Below are 25,945 nucleotides of genomic sequence, written 5' to 3'. Positions count from 1 at the left end.
CAAGGTAAGCTTTACTTCAGCTAATATCTCGAGGTAAGCTTTACTTAAGCTAATATCTCAAGGTAAGCTGTACTTCAGCTTACATCTTAAGGTAAGCTGTACTTAAGCTAATATCTCAAGGTATGCTGTACTTCAGCTAATATCTCAAGGTATGCTGTACTTAAGCTAATATCTCAAGGTAAGCTGTACTTCAGCTAATATCTCATGGTAAGCTGTACTTCAGCTTATATATATCTCATGGTAAGCTGTACTTCAGCTAATATCTCATGGTAAGCTGTACTTTGGCTTATATCTTAAGGTAAGCTGTACTTCAGCTTATATCTCATGGTAAGCTGTACTTTGGATCATATTTTAAGGTAAGCTGTACTTCTGCTAATATCTCATGGTAAGCTGTACTTCAGCCTATATCTCATGGTAAGCTGTACTTTGGCTCATATCTCAAGGTAAGCTGTACTTTGGCTCATATCTCAAGGTAAGCTGTACTTGAGCTAATATCACTATGTAAGCTGTACTTGAGCTAATATCACTATGTAAGCTGTACTTCAGCTAATATCACTATGTAAGCTGTACTTCAGCTATTATCTCAAGGTAAGCTGTACTTCAGCTAATATCTCAAGGTTTGCTGTACTTCAGCTAATATCTCAAGGTAAGCTGTACTTCAGCTTATATCTCAAGGTAAGCTGTACTTCAGCTATTATCTCAAGGTAAGCTGTACTTCAGCTAATATCTCAAGGTTTGCTGTACTTCAGCTAATATCTCAAGGTAAACTGTACTTCAGCTATTATCTCAAGGTAAGCTGTACTTCAGCTATTATCTCAAGGTAAGCTGTACTTCAGCTAATATCACTATGTAAGCTGTACTTCAGCTAATATCTCAAGGTAAGCTGTACTTCAGCTCATAGTCATATCTTTAGGGAAGCTGCACTGTGGCTCATTTCTCAAGGAATAGTGTACAACTCATATCTGAAGGTTTTTCACAAAGTAAAAGATTTAAACTAAAAACTAAAAATTCTTTAATATCCCATTCAGGCAAATATATTCATTGATTCAAAAATATTGTGCGCAAAACAAAATAATAATTAATTTCCAGAATTTTACTAAAACTATTATGCATTCTGTTTTCAGGGCTCCAATTTATGGATTATCATGGAGTATTTAGGAGGAGGTTCTGCTTTAGACCTGATGAAAGCAGGGCTGTTTGCGGAATCAGACATCGCCATTATACTGCGAGAAATCATCAAAGGGCTCGATTACCTTCACTCAGAAAGAAAACTTCACAGAGACATTAAAGGTGTGTGTGAAGTGTGGGGTGGTGTATTTTTGTGACAGTGAGAAGTGTGAAATGAGTGAGGAAAAAATTCCTTGACAGGTAAAGAGTGGAGTATGTGTAGAACTGTTAGTTAAAGGAATGGATTGCAGGGGTGATGTCATTATCGGGGTATGAACGCAATTGGGCTGGACTCCATGAGTACTTTGACCAGCCCAATTGCGTTCATATCCTTGATAATGACATCAACCCCGCAATTCATTCCTTATATTTACACCAATGGTTCATTATTATGTCTCCCCCTCTCTGGGGGAGACATATTGTTTTTGCCCTGTCCGTCAGTCCGGTAGTCCGGTAGTCCGGTAGTCCGTCAGTCCGTCAGTCCGTCCGTACGTCACACTTCGTTTCCGATCGATAACTGGAAAACCGCATGACCTAGGATCACCAAACTTGGTAGGGAGGTTGGTCATGAGGTGTAGAAGATCCCTATTGTTTTTGGGGTCACTAGGTCAAAGGTCAAGGTCGCGGCGACCCCCAATGTAAAAAACATTCCGCTCAATATCTTGACAATGGTTTGACCTAGGTTCACCAAACTTGGTAGGGAGGTTGGTCATGAGGTGTAGAAGATCCCTATTGTTTTTGGGGTCACTAGGTCAAAGGTCAAGGTCGCGGCGACCCCCAATGTAAAAAACATTTCCGCTCAATATCTTGACAATGGTTTGACCTAGGTTCACCAAACTTGGTAGGGAGGTTGGTCATGAGGTGTAGAAGATCCCTATTGTTTTTGGGGTCACTAGGTCAAAGGTCAAGGTCGCGGCGACCCCCAATGTAAAAAACATTTCCGCTCAATATCTTGAGAATGGTTTGACCTAGGTTCACCAAACTTGGTAGGGAGGTTGGTCGTGAGGTGTAGAGGATCCCTATTGTTTTTGGGGTCACTAGGTCAAAGGTCAAGGTCGCGGCGACCCCCAATGTAAAAAACATTTCCGCTCAATATCTTGAGAATGGTTTGACCTAGGTTCACCAAACTTGGTAGGGAGGTTGGTCGTGAGGTGTAGAGGATCCCTATTGTTTTTTGGGTCACTAGTTCAAAGGTCAAGGTCGCGGCGACCCCCAATGTAAAAAACATTTCCGCTCAATATCTTGAGAATGGTTTGACCTAGGTTCACCAAACTTGGTAGGGAGGTTGGTCGTGAGGTGTAGAGGATCCCTATTGTTTTTGGGGTCACTAGGTCAAAGGTCAAGGTCGCGGCGACCCCCAATATAAAAAACATTTCTGCTCAAAATCTTGAGAACGGTTTGACCTAGGTTCACCAAACTTGGTAGGGAGGTTGGTCATGAGGTGTAGAAGATCCCTATTGTTTTTGGGGTCACTAGGTCAAAGGTCAAGGTCGCGGCGACCCCCAATGTAAAAAACATTTCCGCTCAATATCTTGAGAATGGTTTGACCTAGGTTCACCAAACTTGGTAGGGAGGTTGATCATGAGGTTTAGAAAACTCCTATATTTTGGGGGGTCACAAGGTCAAAGGTCAACGTCGCTGTGACCTCTAATGTAAAAAAATATTTCCGTGCAATATCAGGAGAATGCTTTGATCTAGGTTCACCAAACTTTGAAGTGAGGTTGGTCATGATGTCTAGTTGATTTTGCAATCAGTTGGTCAAAGGTCAAGGTCACTGACCTTGAGGTGAAGAACCGGTTTCTGCTCAATAACTCAAGAACGTTTACACCCAGGAACTTCATACTTGGTATGCCAGTTAGTCATGACTAGTTGATGGCCCCTATTGATTTTGGGATCCATCATTGATTATTTCTCACCTACGACCACACAATGGGGGAGACATGCTCTTTTTCAAAAAAGCAATCTCTAGTTTCATTCAAGAATTTTTTAAAAATACTTCATTTCATTTAAGAAAACCTTTCAGTAATCCTTTCTTACCCATTCTGTAAAAAGTACAACCTGATTGTAACCGGAAACATTTTTTCAAATGCATTTAAAATATAATAAATCAACGCTTTCTAAAATGTTGATTTATATTTTTTACGGGACCTGCTGACACAATACAAACAATAACAAGATCAATAGTTTTCATGAATATTGTTATGCGATGAATGGCGATCCGAACATATCCGAAGATGTTGCCTTCAACTATTGATAAATGCAATTGCCGAAACGCAGTTCATTTAAGGAATGGAAATTGAGGTGTAAATATATGGATATGAGATGCTTTTGGTGAGTTTGGCATATGTTGGAAGTAAATGGAGTTGATAAAGACTCTTCTTGCTTATTTTAAGCTTGTCTGTTTTCGTTATAGTATTGGTGTCATTGCAGGTGTCATTTTCATTCCTGTACATTACTTAAAGAATCTTGAAGATATTCACATGGAACTTGGTACACCAGGGGCTCGATACTAACTTTTTAATCAGGAGACCAGCAGGATAGCCTTCCACCAAAAATAGGTGACCCGTAAAAATTACAGGGTGTCCTGCAAAATCTCACAAAAAACTTATGTGTTTGAACATTTTGTTTATATGTGTTTGAACATTTTGTTTATTGTGTCGCCTGAAAAGACGACATAATATTATAGGGGTTACTTTTGTCGGCGGCGGCGTCCGCGTCCCATTTACGCTTGTCCGGGGTATATATCTCCTAAACTATTAGTGGTATCAACTTGAAATTTTATATGTAGATAGATCTCATGGAGGGCAAGTGCAGTGCACAATAACAGTAACTCTTGCTTTCTTAGTTTTAAAGTTATTGCCCTTTGTTAATTTTCATGCTTAAAGTTTTGTCCGGGGCATATCTTGAAGAATATAAGAGGTATCAACTTGAAACTTCATAGCTAGATAGATCTCATTGAGGGCAAGTGCAGTGCACAAGAACCGTTACTCTTGCTGCCATATTTTTAGAGTTATTGCCCTTTGTTAAATTTCATGCTTAGGTTTTGTCCGTGGCATATCTTGTAAACTATAGGAGGTATCAACCTGAAACTTATTCCGTAGGTATATCTGATTGAGGGAAAGTGCAGTGCACAAAAACCGTAACTCTTGCATCTATATGTTTAGAGTTATTGCCCTTTGTTAATTTTCAAGCTTAAATTTTGTCTGGGGCATTTCTCGAAAACTATAAGAGTTATCAACTTGAAACTTTATAGATAGATAGATCTTATTGAAGGGGATCGCAGTGCACAAAAACTGTATCTCTTGCTTTCATATTAGAGTTATTGCCCTTTGTTAATTTTCATGTTTAACTTTACCTTGCACACTTTTTTAGCTCACCAGAGCACGAAGTGCTCAAGGTGACCTATGGCTTAACGTTGTTACCTTCAGTTCAAATGCCACTTACACTTGAAAGTTTAATGGCAACATCATTATCTATAAATGAATAAAATGCCAATCTAACAGCTATAATGTCGACAGTAAATAATTCTTCAGGCGACACATCCGACTCCCGGAGTTCTAGTTATATTGTATATTAAATTTAGAAGCAATTTAAAGGCTTTGTCAATAAAAGGTTCTGAAGCACTGTTTACAAATCACTGAGGCACAATTTCAGAAATTGAATGATTTTATCGACAATATATATGGTGTGACCATTAAGAGTTCAGTAAGTGACCATGCTCGAAGTCATTATTCATTATTCCATTCACATATCAATAATTTATTATGCAATATAAATTTTTAAAGTGTGGAAACAAGCCATTCCGAGATTCACAGACAGCATATTGTTTGAACACTGAATTTGGCACAAATAGCTCATATGCAAACTACTAATCCAGAAATTAAGTATCAGGATGGCGCAACAACTATTAAGTTCCATTTATCTAGATTCAATTCATAAGCAAACAAATGTTTTCACCATGTTCGTGAAAGATAGCTCTGAAATGACATCTTTTCTCGAGCGTTTACATTGTGTCACCCGATGGAGCCACACATTTACTATTTTATTCAGCACGCACTTGGTACCTTACAAGTAAGGAACACAACCATCTTGTACCTAGTGCACACTGAATAATATTGCCACCCAAATGATTTCAATCACTTCTTTACAAATTAACAAAATGTGATTCAATATGAATTAAAGAAAATATCCATCTATAGGAAGAGTAAAATAAGCTAATTAAATTATTATATTTGTTGCAGCTGCCAATGTTTTGTTATCGGAGCAGGGTGACGTGAAGTTGGCAGATTTCGGTGTCGCCGGCCAGCTCACCAACACAATGAACAAACGTAACACATTTGTCGGTACCCCCTTCTGGATGGCACCAGAAGTAATAAAACAATCAGCTTATGATACTAAGGTGAGAATAAGAACACCAATCTTGGGTAATGGCATATATTATCTCAACTATTTCTATTATGAATATGGTGAAATTATTAAAGGGATCAGAGGTGTGATTTGACTGCGGAATAATACATTTCTGCGGTTCTAATAGCTTCAGGGACCAAAATTTTGTTATAATGGCAAACAAAAAAGAAAAGTCAACTTGTTCCTTTTGGTTGTGACTACATTTGTTGTTTGTATTGACACTCCAGTTTGCTTCAAATTGGAAGTCAGGAGGCTTCTTGAAAGCAAGTGATGTTGCGGTAGGGTGCTTCACCTCCCAAAAGAGCCCCAAAACCTATAACCAAAATGGGTTCAGCCCTTCAGCTGTCCGGTCAATCATATCATTGCCCGGATCTTGGTGACTTGTTATGGCCATTCTGAAAATTTCATGCATTATCCATTAGACTGTTTGTAAAACATGATGTAAGTGTTAAAAGAGGCATTTCTTTGTCGTCTGTGTAAGATGGCAGACATATATGGTTGTATTCTGATTTTAAAAAGGGCATAATACTAAGGGAAAATAGGGCAAAATGTATTACTCTGAGAAATACTTAAATGACAACGATTTTGACATACTTTTTTAAAAATTGTGTTTATTTCGAGTAAATTACTAGATTATGAAATCATACATATATGGCTGTTTAAACCTAAAATGAACATGAGAGAACCCCTGCTTGACATTGAATATATCCTTACAACCTTAGGAACAAAGACAAAACCTTGACAAATGGCACAGAAAAAAAGACCCTTAAGATTGTTTCAAATTCAATCCATTTATTACCATTTCTCCCTCATTACAGGCTGATATATGGAGTTTAGGTATTACTGCTATTGAACTGGCAAAAGGGGAACCCCCGAATTCCGAGCTTCACCCGATGCGAGTGCTCTTCCTCATTCCGAAAAACCCACCACCTCAATTGACGGGAAACTATTCCAAACCTTTTAAGGATTTTGTAGAATTGTGTTTAAACAAAGATCCGAACAATGTAAGTATAACTTTATGTTTGTAACATTGTATTCAATAACAACAACAGTACATTGATCTTCTTCTGTTTTATTATGCCTTTGTACAATCAGTTATCGAAATTAGTCTTTTGAATGAACAAGCCCTGATTTATATACTTTTGCTTGGCATTACATTTTTGAACAAGCCCTGCTGTATAAATCCAAGAATTTGAGCAAGCCTGGAAAACATTTAACCAGTGCAGGGCTTGCGGGCTTGTGATAACTATGACCTCTGTACAATAGTGTAGACATGTTTTATAATGTAAATCTGTGAGTGTTTCTTTTAATATGATTATCTCTGTTGTTTAATGTGAATATTCTTGTCATATGGTGGAACATATTTGGGAACACTTTGGGCCGGCTCGCTGTGGGGAGTTTGGCTGCTGCCGTGAAAGTTTCCCTCTCTCTAACATTGGCAAATGTGCACAAATCGTCATTAGACTTGGTTACCATGTTAATGGGCTTAATCTCTATGGCAAAATTGACAACAAGCAAGAAAATCACAGTCACTTAAAAGTTATGACCTTGGAATTGACATATATACATATTTTGTTTTAAATTAATTGGGGTACTACATTTCTGTAATGCATGTAGCATAGGACATGGCATTGCTTTGTATTCTGCTTGTCACTAGCGTAGGTAAAAACGGGTAGGTCTTATTGCTATTAGCATGTGATAAAAGCAATCTGACACTTTTCATCGTATAATACACAATTAAATTCGACTCGTCAAAGACTTCCTTATTTACAAATTTCCTGAACTCTTTGAATAAAACTGTGTATTATGAGACGACTTGTGAAAGATCACATATTTGGTATATAGTATTGTTAAAGTAAATTAGGCTATCAGATTACATACTTAAGTGTCCTTATACTTAAGTAACAACTTACCAAACTTGATCCTGATTGTTTCCCATTGTTTGTAGCGCCCGTCAGCAAGGGACCTGATACGTCACCCATTCATGAGGAAGGCAAAGCGTACAACATTCCTACAGGACCTGATTGACCGTTACAAACGATGGAAGGAGGATGTCAGACCCACATCTGACAGCGATAGTGACGAGTAAGTCTTTCTATCAAGGGTACAATTATGTACACTCAGAGCTCAGTCACTTATTTAAAAAAAATAACAAGCCAGTGTACTATTAATTACATTTATATTATAACAAAACACAAGACTCCACTTGAATTGATTTGTTGACTTATGCTTATTTCACTCAATGAGAGCTCAAAGGCGATGGAAATAAGGGAAAAGCTATTACCCCGAATTGTCAATTTTCTCCCTATGTTCTTTTGAAATGTCCATTTTCCACCTATGTTCCCTGAAAATGTCAATTTTTCCCCTATGTTCCCGTGAAATGTCCATTTTCCACCTATGTTCCCTGAAAATGTCAATTTTTCCCCTATGTTCCCTGAAAATGTCAATTTTTCCCCTATGTTCCCTGAAAATGTCAATTTTTCCCCTATGTTCCCTTGAAATGTCAATTTTCTCCCCATGTTCCCTTGAAATGTCAATTTTTTCCCTATGTCCACTTGAAATGTCAATTTTCTCCCTAGTACGCTCCCTTAAAATATCAATTTTCTTCCCATATTTTCCCTTGAAATGTCAATGTTCTTCCTATGTTCCCTTGAAATGTCAGTTTTCTCCCTAGTACGTTCCCTTGAAATATCAATTTTCTCCCCCTTTGACCGGAGGGAAGTTTTCTCATGAAATGTCAATTTTCCGTTTTTTTTAACATGAGGGAGAATTTTTTTTATCTTATTCAAACTATGTAGAATAAAGCATTATTTCTTAAAAACTCTGCCTAGTTTCTTTGAAAAATAAATGTTTTTAAATTCTTGTTTTATCTTTGGACACACTCATCACTCATCACTCACCGGTTTGATGAATTTTCATCACTTAAGACCTGTTTAAAACTAATCTACATGTGTATGAACATAAATTCATTTGCAGTGAGGTTGGATCAGATGACGAGGAAAACACGCCTCAGTGGATACTCGACACGGTAAAGGTCAACGCCCCTGATGTGTATGAGACGTATATCAACAAGGCGGAGGTCAATGGGGAAACAGACAAGTCAAATGTGCGTACTTGGTATAGAAACAGTGTAGAACAGTGTAGAACAGTTTGCTTGATTATCTGGCTGGTTTCTTTGCTTGAAGTCTGATGTCATCCTCATTGATCATTTTTCTTGCTCTCATGGAGCTACATGTATTAGGCCTAAAAATAATTGTTTAATTAGGGTTTATTCCCCATATTGATCAGGTAGGGTAGGTAAGGATGTTTTTTTTTTTTTTTTGTTTTTCTAAATTTATCTATATCATTTTCATGCAAATAGCACTATTTCTCGCAAATGTCACTCATATATTGCTGTTGTTTTCGAGCTTTATTCTCTGTCAAAAATTAATAAAAGTTTATGTTTAAACAAAATTGTCTGGGGGGCCCGTTATGTGTCTTTTTTTTAAGGTACTAGGGTCAGCCGAAATTATTAGGTGTGGTTGGTTACCCGAAACAAACTTTTATTTTTGTTAGGCCTTATCATCCATATATATTCAGGGTTCTCAATAAGAATGGGCATGCCCCGGGCTCCACCTAGCTGCCTCGTTACTGTTCATTTTGGGCTTTTTAACCAGAACTTATTGAGAACCCTCAACATTGCAGATTGTTTCTGTGCTCTCGAGTTCAGATCATTCATATATACCAAAGTGTTCACGCGCTTTAGATAGTTTCATTTACGTAATCAGCTAAATTGTATTGGATTCCAACCAAGCATGACAAACATCCATGTCCACTTGGGAAAAAATGTCAAGTTGTAATATGTTGTTTTTTTAAACATTTTGATTTTACAACGTTTGTGAAACAAGTTATAACAACATTATATTTATCACTTACGTTGGCACGATATGCGAGAGCGTGGTCTTGTGTTGTGGTGGAAACAGGAGCACCCGTAGGAAACCCACTTGTCCGGCTTGGTGACCACAAACAAAACTAAAGTGTGCCAAAAGAAATATTTTAGTGCATTATTTAGATCTGTATGACATACCATGCCTGGTGCACAATATGTAAATATACTGTGCTACTTGCAAGCAAGATTAAATGATGTCTTATTAAAAGTTACTTATTCAAAGCATGCAAAGAATTCCATTACCTTCTCCAATGCACTTAACATTTGGTTTAAGGTGTATATGTAGTAGAGCTAGGATAAATAAATGTTAATTTAGTTATGTCCATGTTTAAATTTATAAACAAATGTTTTGTTTACGTTTTAGTTGTCAGATAAGATCAATGTTGTTCAGTATTTTTTAAATTTTTAACATGCCATGCATGTGTTGTTAAGTCACTTTTTTTACAACAAGATATTTTGTTATTTTTGAGTTTCTTGAATATTGATATAGATTGTTAAACATTACAATTTGGAGAGACTCATTCAAAGAATAGTCTTCCTTATCACCACTTTACAGGACTTAGTATAATTCTTTTCATCTGCTATTTTTTAAATTTTATTTGTTTTATAGCTGCTGCTTGTGTTGTTCTGTTTCTATGGTTACTGCTGCTATGGAGACTGGTTGCTATAGCTACCCTCCCTTGTTTGCATGTTGTAGTTTCGTTCCTCATTGCCGGGCAACAAAAGACAAGCACCTGCAATTCCTCACACCAATGACAAAAATATTGTAAGTTGTGCAATGATTTTGTTATCATATGAACATACTGCACATTGTCATCTTTTGAGAGCTAGAATTGGTGTCACATGGCCATTAAAATTTGATTTGGAAAAACTTCCTTCTAAAATTTTATTACAAAGCATTTGTTTGTTATGACAATAACTATGGTAAACCTTCTAATTAATCACTGAATGTTACTTGGGAAGTTCATCAAAGCTATTTCTTAGGCAATCAACTGCGGTGATAAAATGAGTGTAATTGTATTCTTGGTATTCGCAGGTTGTCTGTTTTTCGTAAGCAACGAACATGGTGGTATTGTCATAGCCTTGGCGTGCTGTCGTTGTTGGCCTTCATAAAAGTGAACCATTGTCATTAAAAAAATGATTGAATGATATTCAAATTAAGTTTGGTACACATGTTGTCAGAGGCAATATGCATATATATATATGCACAGCATGGCCCATAACTCTTCCTTATGATAATTATGAAGTTATCACCCTTTTTGACGGAAACACAACAGACAGAGTGTTGGGATTTGCTCTGCGGAGCTTTTTTTATAGTCAATTGACACTGGCTCTAAAGATTTTTTTAGTAGCATTATAATGAGAAGGTGGAAAAAAACATATTTGCTCTCCCTTGGTGATATGTGCAAAAAACAACTAAAAAATAGAGATTTTGTGTGTTTGAATTTATGGTTCTAACATAAATTTAACAACTAAGAGAGTGTTTTTGTGTGTTTAAATATATGGTTCTAACATAAATTTTAACAGTTATTATAAAGAGTGTGTTTGTTTTACTTGGCTGTTGACCAGTGTATATGGTCAATAACACTTAACAGTAACATGCTCTTAATGCTAGCTCTACTGGTGGTGGTTGTGTATTATCATTAATTTTGTGTCACCAAATATTATTTGAAGAAATTGATTTTCGCAAAATTCTATTTTGTTTTACCGCTTACTAATTGCTGTTTTATATCTGCAAATATTAAGTCTTGTTCGTAGCTTTTTAAAACTTGAATTCATTTTAATAGTTTGTAAAAAAATATATGTGTTTTAAATTTGTTTTCCTAGTGAAAACTCTTGAATGAGGATTTAATCTGCAAATATCAAGCCTATCCTGTAGGTTTTTAAAACATTCCTTTTAATAGTTTGTAAAAAAAATGCTGTGTTTTAAGTTTTCGCAGTGAACACCTTGAGGTTTTAATCTTCTAATTACAAATCCTTCTTTTGAAGTAGGAATGTTTTCAACCATTTTGTTTTAACGACATTAATCATAAATCTAATTTTAAATTAGTGAAAATTGGGGTTAATTTCAAAATGTACCAAACAAGTATTTTACAGTTAATGTTTTTTGGTGAAACAAATTGAACATTCTACCGTTAATGTTTTTTGGTGAAACATTCTACCATTAACGTTTTTTGTGTAACAAAGATTATAGATAAGAATGCTGTTTGAATGCTATCTGATTTTGGCATATACTGGTATGTAGGCATGAGTGAAAATATGGCAACGATTTCTTTTATAAATGATGTATTGTAATAGTTGCATTTTGTGGTTTACTTGTAACACTGTTAAACGACCTAAACTTACAGAAAAAAGATTTTAAGTGTTGCAGGAACCCTGAATATCCGGAATGAAAAACCTTTTATCTTTATTCTCAAATTGTCAAACTTTCATTCATTTCATTTATACACTGTTTTTTGGAATGATTCTTCTCCTTCCCACTAATTGACCCTGTGCATTGTGTTCATCTCCTTTCCAGCATGTTCCTAATCCCTCTCAGAATCGGCAGCCGCTTGAGCCCGCCCACGGCGGACGTATGGGTAACCATGGAAACATTGGGGTCCCCTCAGTAACGTCCAGTCAATCAAGCATGAATGATTTACGATCATCTGGCCAGCAAGCATATAACCCTGTAAGTATTTTGGCCCCCACGCAGCTGAATTGGTTTGAAAGTTTTTAGTAAGGGCTTAGTATTTGTTAAAGATACCAATCAGCACAAAATTAGTGTTTAAGTCAGTAATAGCAGAAAATAATGAATTGTGAATTTATATATGACTTGTATTAGTTTTATGTGGAATTTTATGGCTATTTGTTATGCAAATGAGTAATAATGAAAGTGGATATAGAACATAATATAAATCACATTCCTTCAATTTTTGCTAATTGAGAATATTTATTAGTTACATGTACATACAAACTCTATATGTGGAAAAAAGGCCTCCCAGAATTAAAATTTCCATACTGTATTGAGGTTTAAAAATTTATTTTCCTCTCTAAGTGACATACATTTTGCGCTGTCTGGTATCTCTAATGCACACAAGAGTAAGGTACAGCTGTTTAACAGGTAGTGGGGTGATCTATAAACAATATTGAATGATATGTGCACATCAATTTTGATAAAAACTCCCCACAGACGTTATTTTGAATACTGTGATAAATCAGTCAAACGTTGAAAGAATGATTATAGTTAATTTGACTACTTCACAATCACTGTAATCAATTATTAAGTCAAACTTATAGTCACTGACATAGTTTTCCTCCTAACAAACCCTGTAGGTCGATTGAAAACAGCTTGTGAACACTAAATTGTGTTGTTTGAAAGAGAAATAACGGTTGACTATAACTAACATCCATTATCACCGAAGTATTTATTTTCAGGAGTTATACGGTATATATGTTTGTCATGTTCATGCCATGACCCTTATCATTTACATTCAAAACTGTGTTGACAGTGTTTCAAGGTCTTTTTAAACACATTATTGTTAAAGATCAAGCAATAGACAGTGGACATAGTCATTACAATAAGCCTTCTGGATGAAAAGTCACTAGTGCTTGTCATCAATATTTCCATCATGCAAGCAAGGCAGATATTTAAACAGTGCAGGGCTTGCTGGCTTGTGCCGCAGCTGTTGAATATGCAAAGCTTGTTATGAAGTAGACAGAGAATTTTTGCCCTACATTGTATATACATGAAAATTTGACGAACTTTTCTCTTCTTACATATAGTTCTTTTATTCTTGTGTGGAAATTCTTAGTATTGTTTGCAGATATTATCATCATTTTCAACATATAATCATTGTTTTTTAAGGTTTAATTATACCGAATTTGAGAAATTACAAGTTATGAATATTGTACATGTATTCTTAGCATGCTCCCAATTATATACATATTTATCTTACGTTTTTCCTCATGTAAAGGCGGCAAGGCATGCTGGTCCACAGTTAGGGCCCATTATACATGCACGGTCTGATTCAGCGCCCAGCCTCAATGATCGAGCAGAGCCTGTAAGTTAAGGGGATGAAAAAATGGGCTTAGCGCTTACACGTGGGCTTGTCAATTATGTTGACATGGAGTTTTTGAAGATTTATATTTATTTACCATGTAGAACAATTACGCTGTGGAATTTAGTCTATAAAACATGCATAGAACTCCTAAATCAAAGCACTGAGAGCACTGCTGGTGAGATGCAGTTTAATTTAATTCTGTTTAATGGTATTTTGGATTGATGAAATTCTGTTGGCAGTGAGCTAAGAAATAAATCTGACATTGATAGCTTTTGAACATAATAAATGATGTTTGTTAATGAATTATGTATTTTTTTTATCATTATGTTTAAGTTTTGTGCTAAGTAAGAATAAGATGTGTTTTATATGACTGAATTCTTCAGCGATAGTTTGTTACAGAGCGAACCATTCACCCTGATATGCTCATGCTAGATGCTTTTATCTGCACTCCGACCTTTTCTACAAGCAGACCATGTGTCATTATAGACACTCATGTTTTTGACGACATCTACTTTCCCATCTCATTTGCAACATACAAGTTAGGTCAATGAGTGTAATAACACAGTGCTTCATGTAATTAACACTTTACTTCAAAGATATACCTTTTACTCCTCTTTTTACTCGCTTGTAGATACGCCTTTTTACACTTCAGTTTTACACTATTATACCTAGATTAACTAGCGGTGGCTGATGATGCCACTGCGCTATGAAGGAAAGGTGCTTCTAACTTTAAAACCACTTCACACTATTTTGCATTCACCCCCTGAATTGGGAACTAACATGTTACGTTCGAGCCACAAGATAAATTTTATATATCAAACATGGTTTGCTTGTTCTATTAGCTATTACTGCTTTTTCTTCTTCATTTCTATGCACACATCATTATTCCAGTCTTTTAATGTTAAAGATAAGGCCCCAATATCACGAAAATACTTTAATCAAATCTCAAGCTCAGTCTCAACACATTTTATCACATTGCATTTGAATTTATGAAAAATCATATAAGTTTTTTACAGTTTTATAAGCGCATTCTATCATAGAATATGCTGATAAAAGCCATTGGTCGAATTCCAAGGTAAATATATTCTACTGCCAAAAATGTATTTGAGTACAATTCTGTACTCTTTATAAAATACTCAAGTATATTTTTTGCTCTAGAATTAGTTTTCTTTGAAATATTGACAAAATCTTTTTATCAACACATTCTATGAGAAAATACAATTTCAATAAGTATAAAACATGCAAGATTTAAAAGAATATTATACTTTTATAAGGTGAAATAAGTTGAGACTGAGTTTGAGATTTGACTTAAGTATTATCGTGATATTGGGGCCAGTACTGTGTTAAGCATTTAATGCACACATGTTTCAACGCTGATCATCTTCTAAGCCTGGCTTATATATATTTCCTTTCCTTGGCTTGACAAAATCCTGTTGCTTTGCAAATCATCAGATTTGAAAATATCAGAAATGCTACTTAAAAGAAATTATTTCAAACTTAAACAGTTTTTTGAACCTGTTGATGTCAAACAATGCTAAATACCCTGATATTGGAACATAATGAAATGCACACTTTTCTTGGATAATAAGCTACCTTATTCATTAATAAACGGAACTCATCTTTACATCTGTTGGTATTCTAAGAGCTTTTGGGCTTATAATCATATTCTTCTCAACAAATATTTCAATTTACTTATTGTAACAACAGATTTATTGTTAAATGCTTACCCTATACCATTCAGCTTAAAGCACTTGCTTTGTCTAACAAGTAACTCAAATGTTTATGGACTGCTTGTTGAAGGTCATTTAAGCTAAGTCTGTGTTAGGCTAAGTTTTTTGGAGGAAGTTATTAAGTTTCAAGATAGTTTTGAGTTACTTGTATGTGCTAGCTTGAAAATGCACCGCAGCTTTTAATGCAATAGAAAACTATACCAGCACTCTGCAACATACAATTTAAACATTTATTGCATGAAATAAAATAAAGCCGTAAACAATAAATATTGTTTGATACTCAAGTTTCATGTAGTTTCATGTATTATGTCTCCGCCACACAAAACTAGTAGGGGAAATTGGAAATAAAAGAGAAAATATATCGTTCTATTCGATTTTATTATATCTGGGCTGTAATTTTGTAACATATAGTAGGAATTCAAAGTAAAAACCCATCTTATAACATGTACCAGAAAGTGATCCTAAAGAAACAAAGTGTTACAAGTGTTGGAGAGACATAATGATGATTGTTTAAAGGATTTGTCATAGCTTTTTCGCTAAAATAGATTTTAGTTTATTCTTTATGAAATCACTTAGAGCTTTGTTGTTCTCTCTTGTTAGAAAATATCCAAGTTTGCTATATCTTCCTGTAATCCATTTTCACTGTCCGTCTTTTTATTTGCTGCATAATCTTATCCATACACACAAGCTTTGTGTTGTTTGAATTACTCAGAAAATCTTGTGCATTTGTTTTCTATGTATGCTTGCAGAGGCCAGAGCCCGTTCATTACCGGAGTAGGTCGGATATTGCCCGACAAGGGCCAAAAGTATCACCTAAACCCTCATTCAATAACCGACAAAGCATGCCCCAAAATGCTGTGTACATAAGTCCGCCACTATATGAAAATGTCACGCCAAATAAAGCAGTAAGTTTTGTGCTCGGTGTAAGGGCTCCAAAATTACTCCTGGAATTTAATACGTAACTGGTATATATTCCGAAACTACTATTCTCGGAAATCTGTACAAAAATCATTATACTCCCCTGCATGTCATGTGTATGAATGAAAAATCAGAACTGCATTGTACATGGCTGAAATGATTTATTACGCTTACCTGCTTTATTCACAAGAGAATGAGTATATATATATATATTCGCTTCCTAAGATTGGAAATGCATTATAACCCCATGCATTTATACCAGTATAAATTATATGCATGCAGACATTGACCATTGAGTTATAAAACCAAAACACCACTCTCTGTAAATTGTAAAATAAAGTAGCACTTCTCTGGTTGAGATAGTGCTTTAACTTAAATGTTCTTTTAATATTCTGTGTTTATGAATTAAACCATGACTGCCTAAAATTATCATCCTCGGCCACCCAGCATATTCATAACATAATGAATAATTATTGAGGTGATATCGCTTGATTGGTCACATGAGACTCTTTTAGTGCGGTACGGAAATGGTCAAGAACTTTCAAATCCTTTTAGGAAGGACATGAAATATTTTGTAAAATTTGTCGATAGCTATATACACAAAGGAGATTCTTTACTTTTTTCTAAGCAGCTATTTCATTGGGTGAAAATGCTTATGAATATTCAAGCATTATGAAGTTTTGCTAGCCAATTTGCCTCGGGTATCATATATGTTATGAATATGAGTGCCGAGGATTAAAATTATAAAAAAGCCCAATAAAAAGTATCTTACATTTTGATCAAATTAGGATTTTCACACTTTCACTGCGACTGTCAGTTAATATAATGATACATTCAGGTATACACAATGTGTAACTTGCATGCAAATATATGCCTTACTACAGTTTTCTATGCCTTCATGCGTTGAGGATATTTCTTTACATTATCATCTAAGCTATAAACTGCCCACCCCAAATATATCAGCTGTTACCTTCGATCAAAAATACATGTATATCCTAGAACACTGATCACCTATTAAAAAAAGTATGGAGTCATTATGCTTTAAATTGTCTGTTGGGTAAATTTTACTGGCACCTTTTTTGGTCATAAATTGACTGGATTTGAAAAAACTGAATCATAGAACATTTATAAAATGATTTAAACATATTTTATTGCCTTTTTTTCTTTCAACATGATTGGTATTTACAGCAAACATATATAGGGTAAACAAAAAGCAAATGGGTTGGACACAAGCTCTAACAACATTAGTAACGTCTTCCCCATAGAAGATTATAAATAAATCACCTATGTGTTCATTTAGTGTTCATCTCAAGTCACCTTCCCATGTCTCTCATTCTCTCTTCACCACTTCTGTTGGGAATCAAGGTGGCACCATTATACATGTATGTGTACCCTTGGTCTATCAAATGATTTAACGAATGAATCATAGAATATCTATTTATAAACAAAGCTTTGTTGAATATTTTGTGATGTCCTATTTGTTGCTTTATGTATGTATATATGTCTGAAATGCTTCTTTGTTGATGTAATAGAAACTTAAGGGACAAGCCCATTGCGAACAAATTTCGCAACAACCCTTTGTCATTGGTTTCCAATTATTGGCTATAATGAAGTCAAGTCTACAATTTAAACTCTCAATTTTAATGTACAACATGAAAATATTGAGGTATCTAAAAAGACAATGCAATGAAGTAGAATGAAGTTTGTGGGAACATGTAATTCATTGCTTCCTTATATTAAAAGGACAATACAATAGAGGGCTCACACTGAGGGCTCATTTCAAGACCGATGTAGTTCATTATATTTGAATTTGAGTTTATGTCACTCTTTTGCGGAGTCTTCAATACATGATACCGTTTATCAATCTCTCAAGCAGTAATCTCCCTTGACAAGCAGAGAAGGTTTTGCCAACATGTACGAAGAATGGTTGGATTTCAGCTTTAATTATTTTATCTTGTTTGCCAAATTGTTTTGTTGAAATCTTGAAAATATTGATTGTTTCATGTCTATAAGGTAAAATATAACTTTGAGACCACTCTGATGTTATTCATCGCAGGTCTCGCGTAATCTTGTGACCAAGATTACCCTTTTGGCAAAAAACCACCATCTGATGGGGTTAAATTCCTCCTTTGTCTTCAAAATTTTGTTAAAGTCACATTGGGGGATGTTACAGGGTCAAGCCATAATGCCGCCATTATAGGGCATGGGCAGACCTTTGAAAACTAAAGAAGTTTAGCATATAGAATATTGAAATAAATGGATATTTCAAGATTTTGAATGCAGCTGCATTATTTTGATTATCATTATGTAATATGTGTGACAGCAGTGATTTCTGTGCCGGCTAAGAAATGTAACTGCTGTGTATATTTGCTTGTACATAAGATAGAGCCATTCATCTTGACTCCTGAATTGTTGTTTACCATGCTATTACAAACATAGAATACAGAACAATGATTTCAACTGTTATAACTGTCTTATGTAATCAGAAACTGTATACATGCTTGATGATTGCAATTCATGATTGCCCATAATGAGATGCGCAGTGAATTTTGGATTTGCATTTTGCTTATTATGCACCATTATTGTGGATAAACAAAAATTGTCATGCAACGACTTAATATGTGCAAACCTGTTGTAACCTACGGTTTGGATTATTATAATCACCAAGCTATTATGTGAAACAATGTAACCATCCTAAAACAACCAATTTAAAGTAATCTTTCTCACAGAAAATATAAAGTACATATTTGGCATACATTTTGTAATGCCTGACAAGTTTTGTTCATCCACTTAAACAACTCTTAATTGTGTTTATAGCTTTTTCCCGTTTTCTTTTTCCCATAGCATTTTTCCCGCCCCAAATCCCAGTATGATATTCCCAATCACCATTCCTCCCATGTACAAGTCACATCCACTGGCCAACTCTCTGTATATCAAGCGGGAGGAGAAAATTCCCCGCTTAGATATGGGCACATGGGGCAAGTGAGTATATTTCCCATTGGGAAAAAATCCTGCCCAACTGGGAAAAATTTCCCACTGGAAAAAAGGATTTTTTTGTGTTATCTGGTAGAGTTGGCGGAAGTTAAGCATGGTAACAATACTGCTACTGTTGATATTATATTCCACATGTTGTACTCATTTGTATTCTACAACGGTAATGCTTGATGTTTTATGTTTACCTTTTATTTAGATTAAATTTTAGCATGTCACTGAAATCTTTGATCATATACGCCTTTATAATGTGCTAGTGGCATATTCATATCTTTTGATCTTGGTTGTTGCAGAAAGGAACTAATCAATGTTAAACTAGGCTTCTAGAATTTTGTTATGTAAATCAGGGTATGTGTTTTACCTGTCTGACATGGTTGGCTTGGATTTTAAGTAACATGCTATAATTACAAAATTAGTTAAAATTAATGCTCACTTTTACTCATCATTATCACCATGCATGTTTTGAGGTATAAAACTGGCTTTACTATAATCAAATTAGAGCATGTGATGCTCAGGCTGAGCTAGTAGGGATGTTGGGAATCAGTCATCCGAAATTAGTTTGTTATACACACTCCAGCTACCACAATTCTGACCCTATCTTAATGATATTTAAAACTAGGTCACTAGGTCAAATCATGAAAAGCTTGTTGGCACTCCTAGAGGTCGCATTATGTTTGCTGTATCTTGTTGAAAAACATAACAGAAATACTCACAGGGTCACCATAGTCAGAAACTAGATCTGGTCATTGGGTAAAATCATCAAAAAGTCCTGACCTGTTTCATCAAAAATACCACTAGTTGGCAGTGACGTCACCTAGATGAACTGCACTGTTTTAAATATCTATTGGGTATGCTTCTAGGATACCTGATGAAGCAAATCCATGGTTTACATTGTAGATGGTTGTCTGGGCAAAAACTAGGTCATTAGGTCAAGGCATAGAATATATTTCTTAATTTGATCATTGATCTCATGGGAGCGATATATTTAAGAACAATCATGATCCTCTTGTTTCACTACTGACCACCCTGCATGTTTTAATATTTGTTTATTTTGCAGCTTAGTATTTCACAGCTTGTATGGAATGAAGATATTTACGTTGTATGTTTTAGGTGATTAAGTACCATAAATATTGGTGTTTGCATTATTTTTATAATACAAAAATCTTAATGAAATATGTAGGTAGCAGCTTACCAGTATTTCACTCTTAACTTGTGGTGAATAGGACTGGAAGCTATCATGACTTTTTGTATTAAGAAATAATTTTTCTCCGTCTTTTAATCACACCAGGTGTGACGATATACATTTTGTTATTTTCTTTTCAGAATTATTGTATCATTTATAATTTATGTTATTGAATTATACTATTTTCTCTAGAATTTGCTTTATGATTATACAATTCTTTGTATTATATGTTCATATTATTTTAAAACCATATATAGCCCTGCATGTGCTTCATTAATTAAACAAATAATTATTCATTATATGAAAACTTAAAAGAGACAAATATTTAAATTGAATTAAGAACCATCTTTCAGTTTTAATAAGTAATTATTATTAAAATGATAAGTATCTATTACAAATTAAAATATCTTTTTTTATCATATTTAACATTTCATTTGTTCCTTAGAGATTTATTTCTTTTGATATTCTCATATTTATCTCCAGTAAATCTCATTTGTTCAATTATTATGTGAAACCTATTCACTTAACATATTTTATATTAATTAAGTGCCTTCATTGTTACCGTAGCAACCGATTTGTTGGTGAGTTAATGTCACTCTCTTGGTTTCATTTCAGCCCCCCACCCAGCCAAAGCCGAGTCGACCCATGTCTGTTGGCAATGAACCACAGTTGTCAGTCAGTCTTACTCCGACAATTTTCCCCTTACTCGACAAGGTAGGTTTATTTATCTCCGCTTTATAAGGGTAATTGTTAGTTTCAGTGTGAAAATGTAATATATTTCACCGATATTTTGAGCACCAGAAGTCATATTTCACAAATAGCTAGTATAGAGTGAAGTATTTACCTTTGGTGTCACAAGATGAAATATATTGTGATCTTACACTGATTGGTACCAATTATTTTCTATTTGTAATACCGTAAATGACTGGGTATAAGACGATAGGGGGTATTAGACGCATACAAAAAAATCTGAGAAAAAAGGTTTAATCTATGTTTTGGGTTAAAGGACGCATAGAAAATATGTCAAAAATGTCTGTCAATTTCAGCCACCATGTTTGTTGACAGTGTCGAAATTATTTTTTTTTCGTGAAAATGGTGATGGTTATCTTTAAAACCATACAATGATAATGCAAAATGTGTTTCATTTTAATTTGTTTTATGTTAGGAAAGGCACTTAAAAGAACTGATTGTGACCATTTGTTTCTGGATAGCACTGAAAGGTGCCTTTTATGAAAATATGTAAGATTTTTTTTGACAGTATATCGTAAACGATAACCTGTCGAGAATGAAGTTAAGTTATGCATAACCCTTATATTGTACGGGTTTGTTCTCAAAATGTCAACACCTACAGAAAAGAATAAAGTTTGCGTAAATGTGTGAAAAAAACAAGACCATTATCGCATCAATTTGTAATATTGGTATATTAAACAGAACAAAAGGCAATGCGAGTTTTTCACACCTTATCATACAACTTACAAAAAATACTTTGACAGTGCGAAACTTTGCTTTTTATATGCATGTTTAATTATTGTTCAGTTCAATTTATTAATTTATTATTCAAAATAATATTGAAAAATTTAAATCGAAAACTATTTTTGTTTAAATTATTAATGTCTTACGATATACCGTATCCCGATCTTAAACTGCCGTTTTAACTAGGGATGCAAACGAATATTCGAATATTCGATCAAACGTTTGGTATTCGAATGTCAAAATCGGTATTCGAATATTCGAAAAAAAAGAGTAATAATGCTTATTTTCAACAAACAGAATAAAAAACATTATGCCTATAACACTGTTGCTGTTTATTAAGTTTGTTTGTTTTGTTTTTACAACGACTGTCCCCTAATGCCAGAGGTGTGAATGTGATGACGATACACTAAAACACGCGTCATGTGTCATTTAGGGACATATCGTCGGGTATTGTAAAAAGTCGCTCTTCTTTTACAATAACTGACTAGGAATTGGCTTTACCACCAAAGTGTTGTCTTAGCTAAAATTAAGCTGTGCATTATAGCTCCAATGTTGTTACATTATGTGCTTAACCTGTTTTCAATGTTTTGATACAATGTTCGTGCTTTGAAATGGAAATGTATAGTATAGCGTTTTAGGATATATTTCGTCCACTTTTGAACAATAGATGAGTCAAATCCAGATATGTTTTTGTTTTGTTATTTTACTAGTTTCCGAGTTGGTTTTCCATAGTTATATTTAGTAAATTTAGAGGTCAATCTCAGAACGAGGCTGCTTGTCCTAGGCTGCTTGTCCTACGGAAAGACCCTCCGTCGGCGCAAAACGCGTTTTGACTAGGAATCCATCTAGTTTCACATTTTTTACAAATATAAAGGCTGCGGAATTGAAATTATTCGATTTCGTTGTTTGTCTGTTTAAAATGTATTGTTGTTTTGTTTTCTTCCTGAAAATCGCGTATTTCTAAGTCTCATTTGGGGAAATCAGGGTCCGCCGCTACGACAAAGTAGGGTAAAATTACCCCGACAATAACTTAAGCGAATAATAATATTAGTACTACATCTTCCAAAATAGTATTTTGGTAATCGAATATTCGAATATTCGATCGAAAGAATAACCGAATATTCGAATATCAATTTTGCCATTCGTTTGCATCCCTAGTTTTAACCCATATATACTCGATCAATATGATGCCAGTAACATCCCTTTCTACATAAAACTAAACAAACTCTCGGCTTGAAATCGACCTCAGAAAAGAAGTTTAAAAAATTGTTACTGGGTATTATACGCAGGCATTTTTTTTACATCAAATTCTGAGGGAAAAAACTGCGTCTTATACCCAGTCATTTACGGTATATGCCTAAAAATAATTTAAATAGACAGGTTTTTTTGTGTGCTTATATTGAAATCAGTTTTAAAAATAAAATCATGCAAAGGTTGAGTAGGGATATTAGAGTCGGCGCCTTACATGTTATTTTTACACCTATTTTGGCTATGTTGGCTATATTGGCTATGTTGGCTATATAGGCTATGTAAGTTAGCTTCATTGGCTATGTTGGCTATATTGGCTATGTTGGCTATGTTGGCTATATTGGCTATGTTGGCTATATTGGCCATGTTGGCTATATAGGCTATGTAAGTTAGCTTCATTGGCTATGTTGGCTATATTGGCTATGTTGGCTATATTGGCCATGTTGGCTATATAGGTTATGTAAGTTAGCTTCATTGGCTATGTTGGCTATATTGTCTATGTTAGCTACATTGGCTATGTTGGCTATATTGTCTATGTTAGCTACATTGGCTATGTTGGCTATGTTGGCTATATTGTCTATGTTAGCTACATTGGCTATGTTGGCTATATTGTCTATGTTAGCTACATTGGCTATGTTGGCTATATAGGTTATGTAAGTTAGCTTCATTGGCTATGTTGGCTATATTGGCTATGTTAGCTATATTAGCTATATTGTCTATGTTAGCTACATTGGCTATATTGTCTATGTTAGCTACATTGGCTATGTTGGCTATATTGTCTATGTTGGCTACATTGGCTATGTTGGCTATATTGTCTATGTTGGCTACATTGGCTATGTTGGCTATATTGTCTATGTTGGCTACATTGGCCATGTTGGCTATATAGGCTATGTAAGTTAGCTTCATTGGCTATGTTGGCTATATTGGCTATGTTAGCTATATTAGCTATATTGTCTATGTTAGCTACATTGGCTATATTGTCTATGTTAGCTACATTGGCTATATTGTCTATGTTAGCTTCATTGGCTATGTTGGCTATATTGTCTATGTTAGCTACATTGGCTATATTGTCTATGTTAGCTACATTGGCTATATTGTCTATGTTAGCTTCATTGGCTATGTTGGCTATATTGTCTATGTTAGCTACATTGGCTATATTGTCTATGTTAGCTACATTGGCTATGTTGGCTATATTGTCTATGTTAGCTACATTGGCTATATTGTCTATGTTAGCTTCATTGGCTATGTTGGCTATATTGTCTATGTTAGCTACATTGGCTATATTGTCTATGTTAGCTACATTGGCTATATTGTCTATGTTAGCTTCATTGGCTATATTGTCTATGTTAGCTACATTGGCTATATTGTCTATGTTAGCTTCATTGGCTATGTTGGCTATATTGGCTATGTTGGCTATATTGTCTATGTTAGCTACATTGGCTATGTTGGCTATATAGGTTATGTAAGTTAGCTTCATTGGCTATATTAGCTATGTTAGCTACATTGGCTATGTTGGCTATATTGTCTATGTTAGCTACATTGGCTATATTGTCTATGTTAGCTACATTGGCTATATTGTCTATGTTAGCTTCATTGGCTATGTTGGCTATATTGTCTATGTTAGCTACATTGGCTATATTGTCTATGTTAGCTACATTGGCTATGTTGGCTATATTGTCTATGTTAGCTACATTGGCTATATTGTCTAATATGTTAGCTTCATTGGCTATGTTGGCTATATTGTCTATGTTAGCTACATTGGCTATATTGTCTATGTTAGCTACATTGGCTATATTGTCTATGTTAGCTTCATTGGCTATATTGTCTATGTTAGCTACATTGGCTATATTGTCTATGTTAGCTTCATTGGCTATGTTGGCTATATTGTCTATGTTAGCTATATTAACTATGTTGGCTATGTTGGCTATATTGGCTATGTTAGCTATGTTATCTTTATTGGCTATGTTGGCTGTTTGTGGAAGGAATCACCAGGTACTACCACATTTTAACAGGTATATTTTCAGTGGTAGCTGTAGTTTTAAAAGGAACTTGAGTTTTAAATTATTTTTTTTCCCACTGAAATAGCTTAGAATGACAATCCAACATTTGTGATTGAAAATGGACGTTTACCCGGCTTCAACCTAAAACTATATAGGGTCATACGTAACATGGTAATCAAACATTTAAACAATTTTGGCATATTTCCAGTTAAAAGAAGATTATAGAGAAGAATATCGGCGTAATGGTCGACCAATCCAACGAACCGAAGCAGCGGAGGAGCTAAAGAATGCGTTTGACCTTGCGGAGAGGTCATGTCCGGGAATAACGGACGAACTTGTGGCAGGGATGTTGGGCAAACTGTGTAGTTTAAAACTGAGCGATGGTGAAATCAAGAGGGCTATAGATAAAGTCAAACGGTAGGTTGTAGAGTCTTTGTTTGTTTGTTTTTTTAGCAAATTTAGTGTTAGAAGACACTTTTTTTAAACAGGTTATAACATCATCATAATGTTTATATTATCTCTTTATACTGATTTTTTATTTCTTTTCTTTATTCGAATTTCGGAGAAAAAAGAATCAAAGTATTGTTATAGCTTTTGTGTTGTTGTCAGTGGCTTAAACGGCAGCACTGTTGTGAAAAACTATCCTTGGTCATAACTAAAGAAACGTTTCTAGATATTTATAAGTAAGATATTAAAATGAAACTTGGTACACATGTTGTCAGATACAATTTGTAAATGTTTTGCAAGGCTTATATACTTGGTAAGTTATGCCTCATGTTTGAGTGAAAGACATAAAATTCAGTGTGAACACTCTTGTGTAATCCTTTTATAACAAAATATGGAACAATTTTGATTTT

General features: G+C 34.7%; 1 protein-coding gene across 11 annotated transcripts in view; it reads left to right on the top strand.

Annotated features, from left to right (window-relative positions):
• The window catches only part of LOC128219837 (serine/threonine-protein kinase 26-like), a 46,463-nt gene that overhangs the window by 14,155 nt on the left and 6,363 nt on the right, over window positions 1–25,945 (top strand). For 6 of the 11 annotated variants that reach the window (XM_052927932.1, XM_052927934.1, XM_052927935.1 and 3 more), the window contains 12 exons: window positions 1,125–1,290; window positions 5,409–5,566; window positions 6,393–6,578; window positions 7,523–7,659; window positions 8,551–8,680; window positions 10,200–10,268; window positions 12,021–12,173; window positions 13,459–13,545; window positions 16,025–16,180; window positions 19,038–19,175; window positions 20,983–21,081; window positions 25,297–25,505. In XM_052927932.1, the coding sequence (XP_052783892.1) occupies window positions 1,125–1,290; window positions 5,409–5,566; window positions 6,393–6,578; window positions 7,523–7,659; window positions 8,551–8,680; window positions 10,200–10,268; window positions 12,021–12,173; window positions 13,459–13,545; window positions 16,025–16,180; window positions 19,038–19,175; window positions 20,983–21,081; window positions 25,297–25,505 (1,688 nt within the window). Of the gene's footprint in view, window positions 1–457; window positions 473–1,124; window positions 1,291–5,408; window positions 5,567–6,392; window positions 6,579–7,522; window positions 7,660–8,550; window positions 8,681–10,199; window positions 10,269–12,020; window positions 12,174–13,458; window positions 13,546–16,024; window positions 16,181–19,037; window positions 19,176–20,982; window positions 21,082–25,296; window positions 25,506–25,945 lie in introns of those variants that run through there. The other 5 variants (XM_052927941.1, XM_052927933.1, XM_052927939.1 and 2 more) reach the window with 5 other exon arrangements.

This window comes from Mya arenaria, chromosome 15, assembly GCF_026914265.1.
Source record: "Mya arenaria isolate MELC-2E11 chromosome 15, ASM2691426v1".
NCBI lineage: Eukaryota > Metazoa > Mollusca > Bivalvia > Myida > Myidae > Mya > Mya arenaria.
This window is presented reverse-complemented; position numbering and strand designations above follow the sequence as displayed.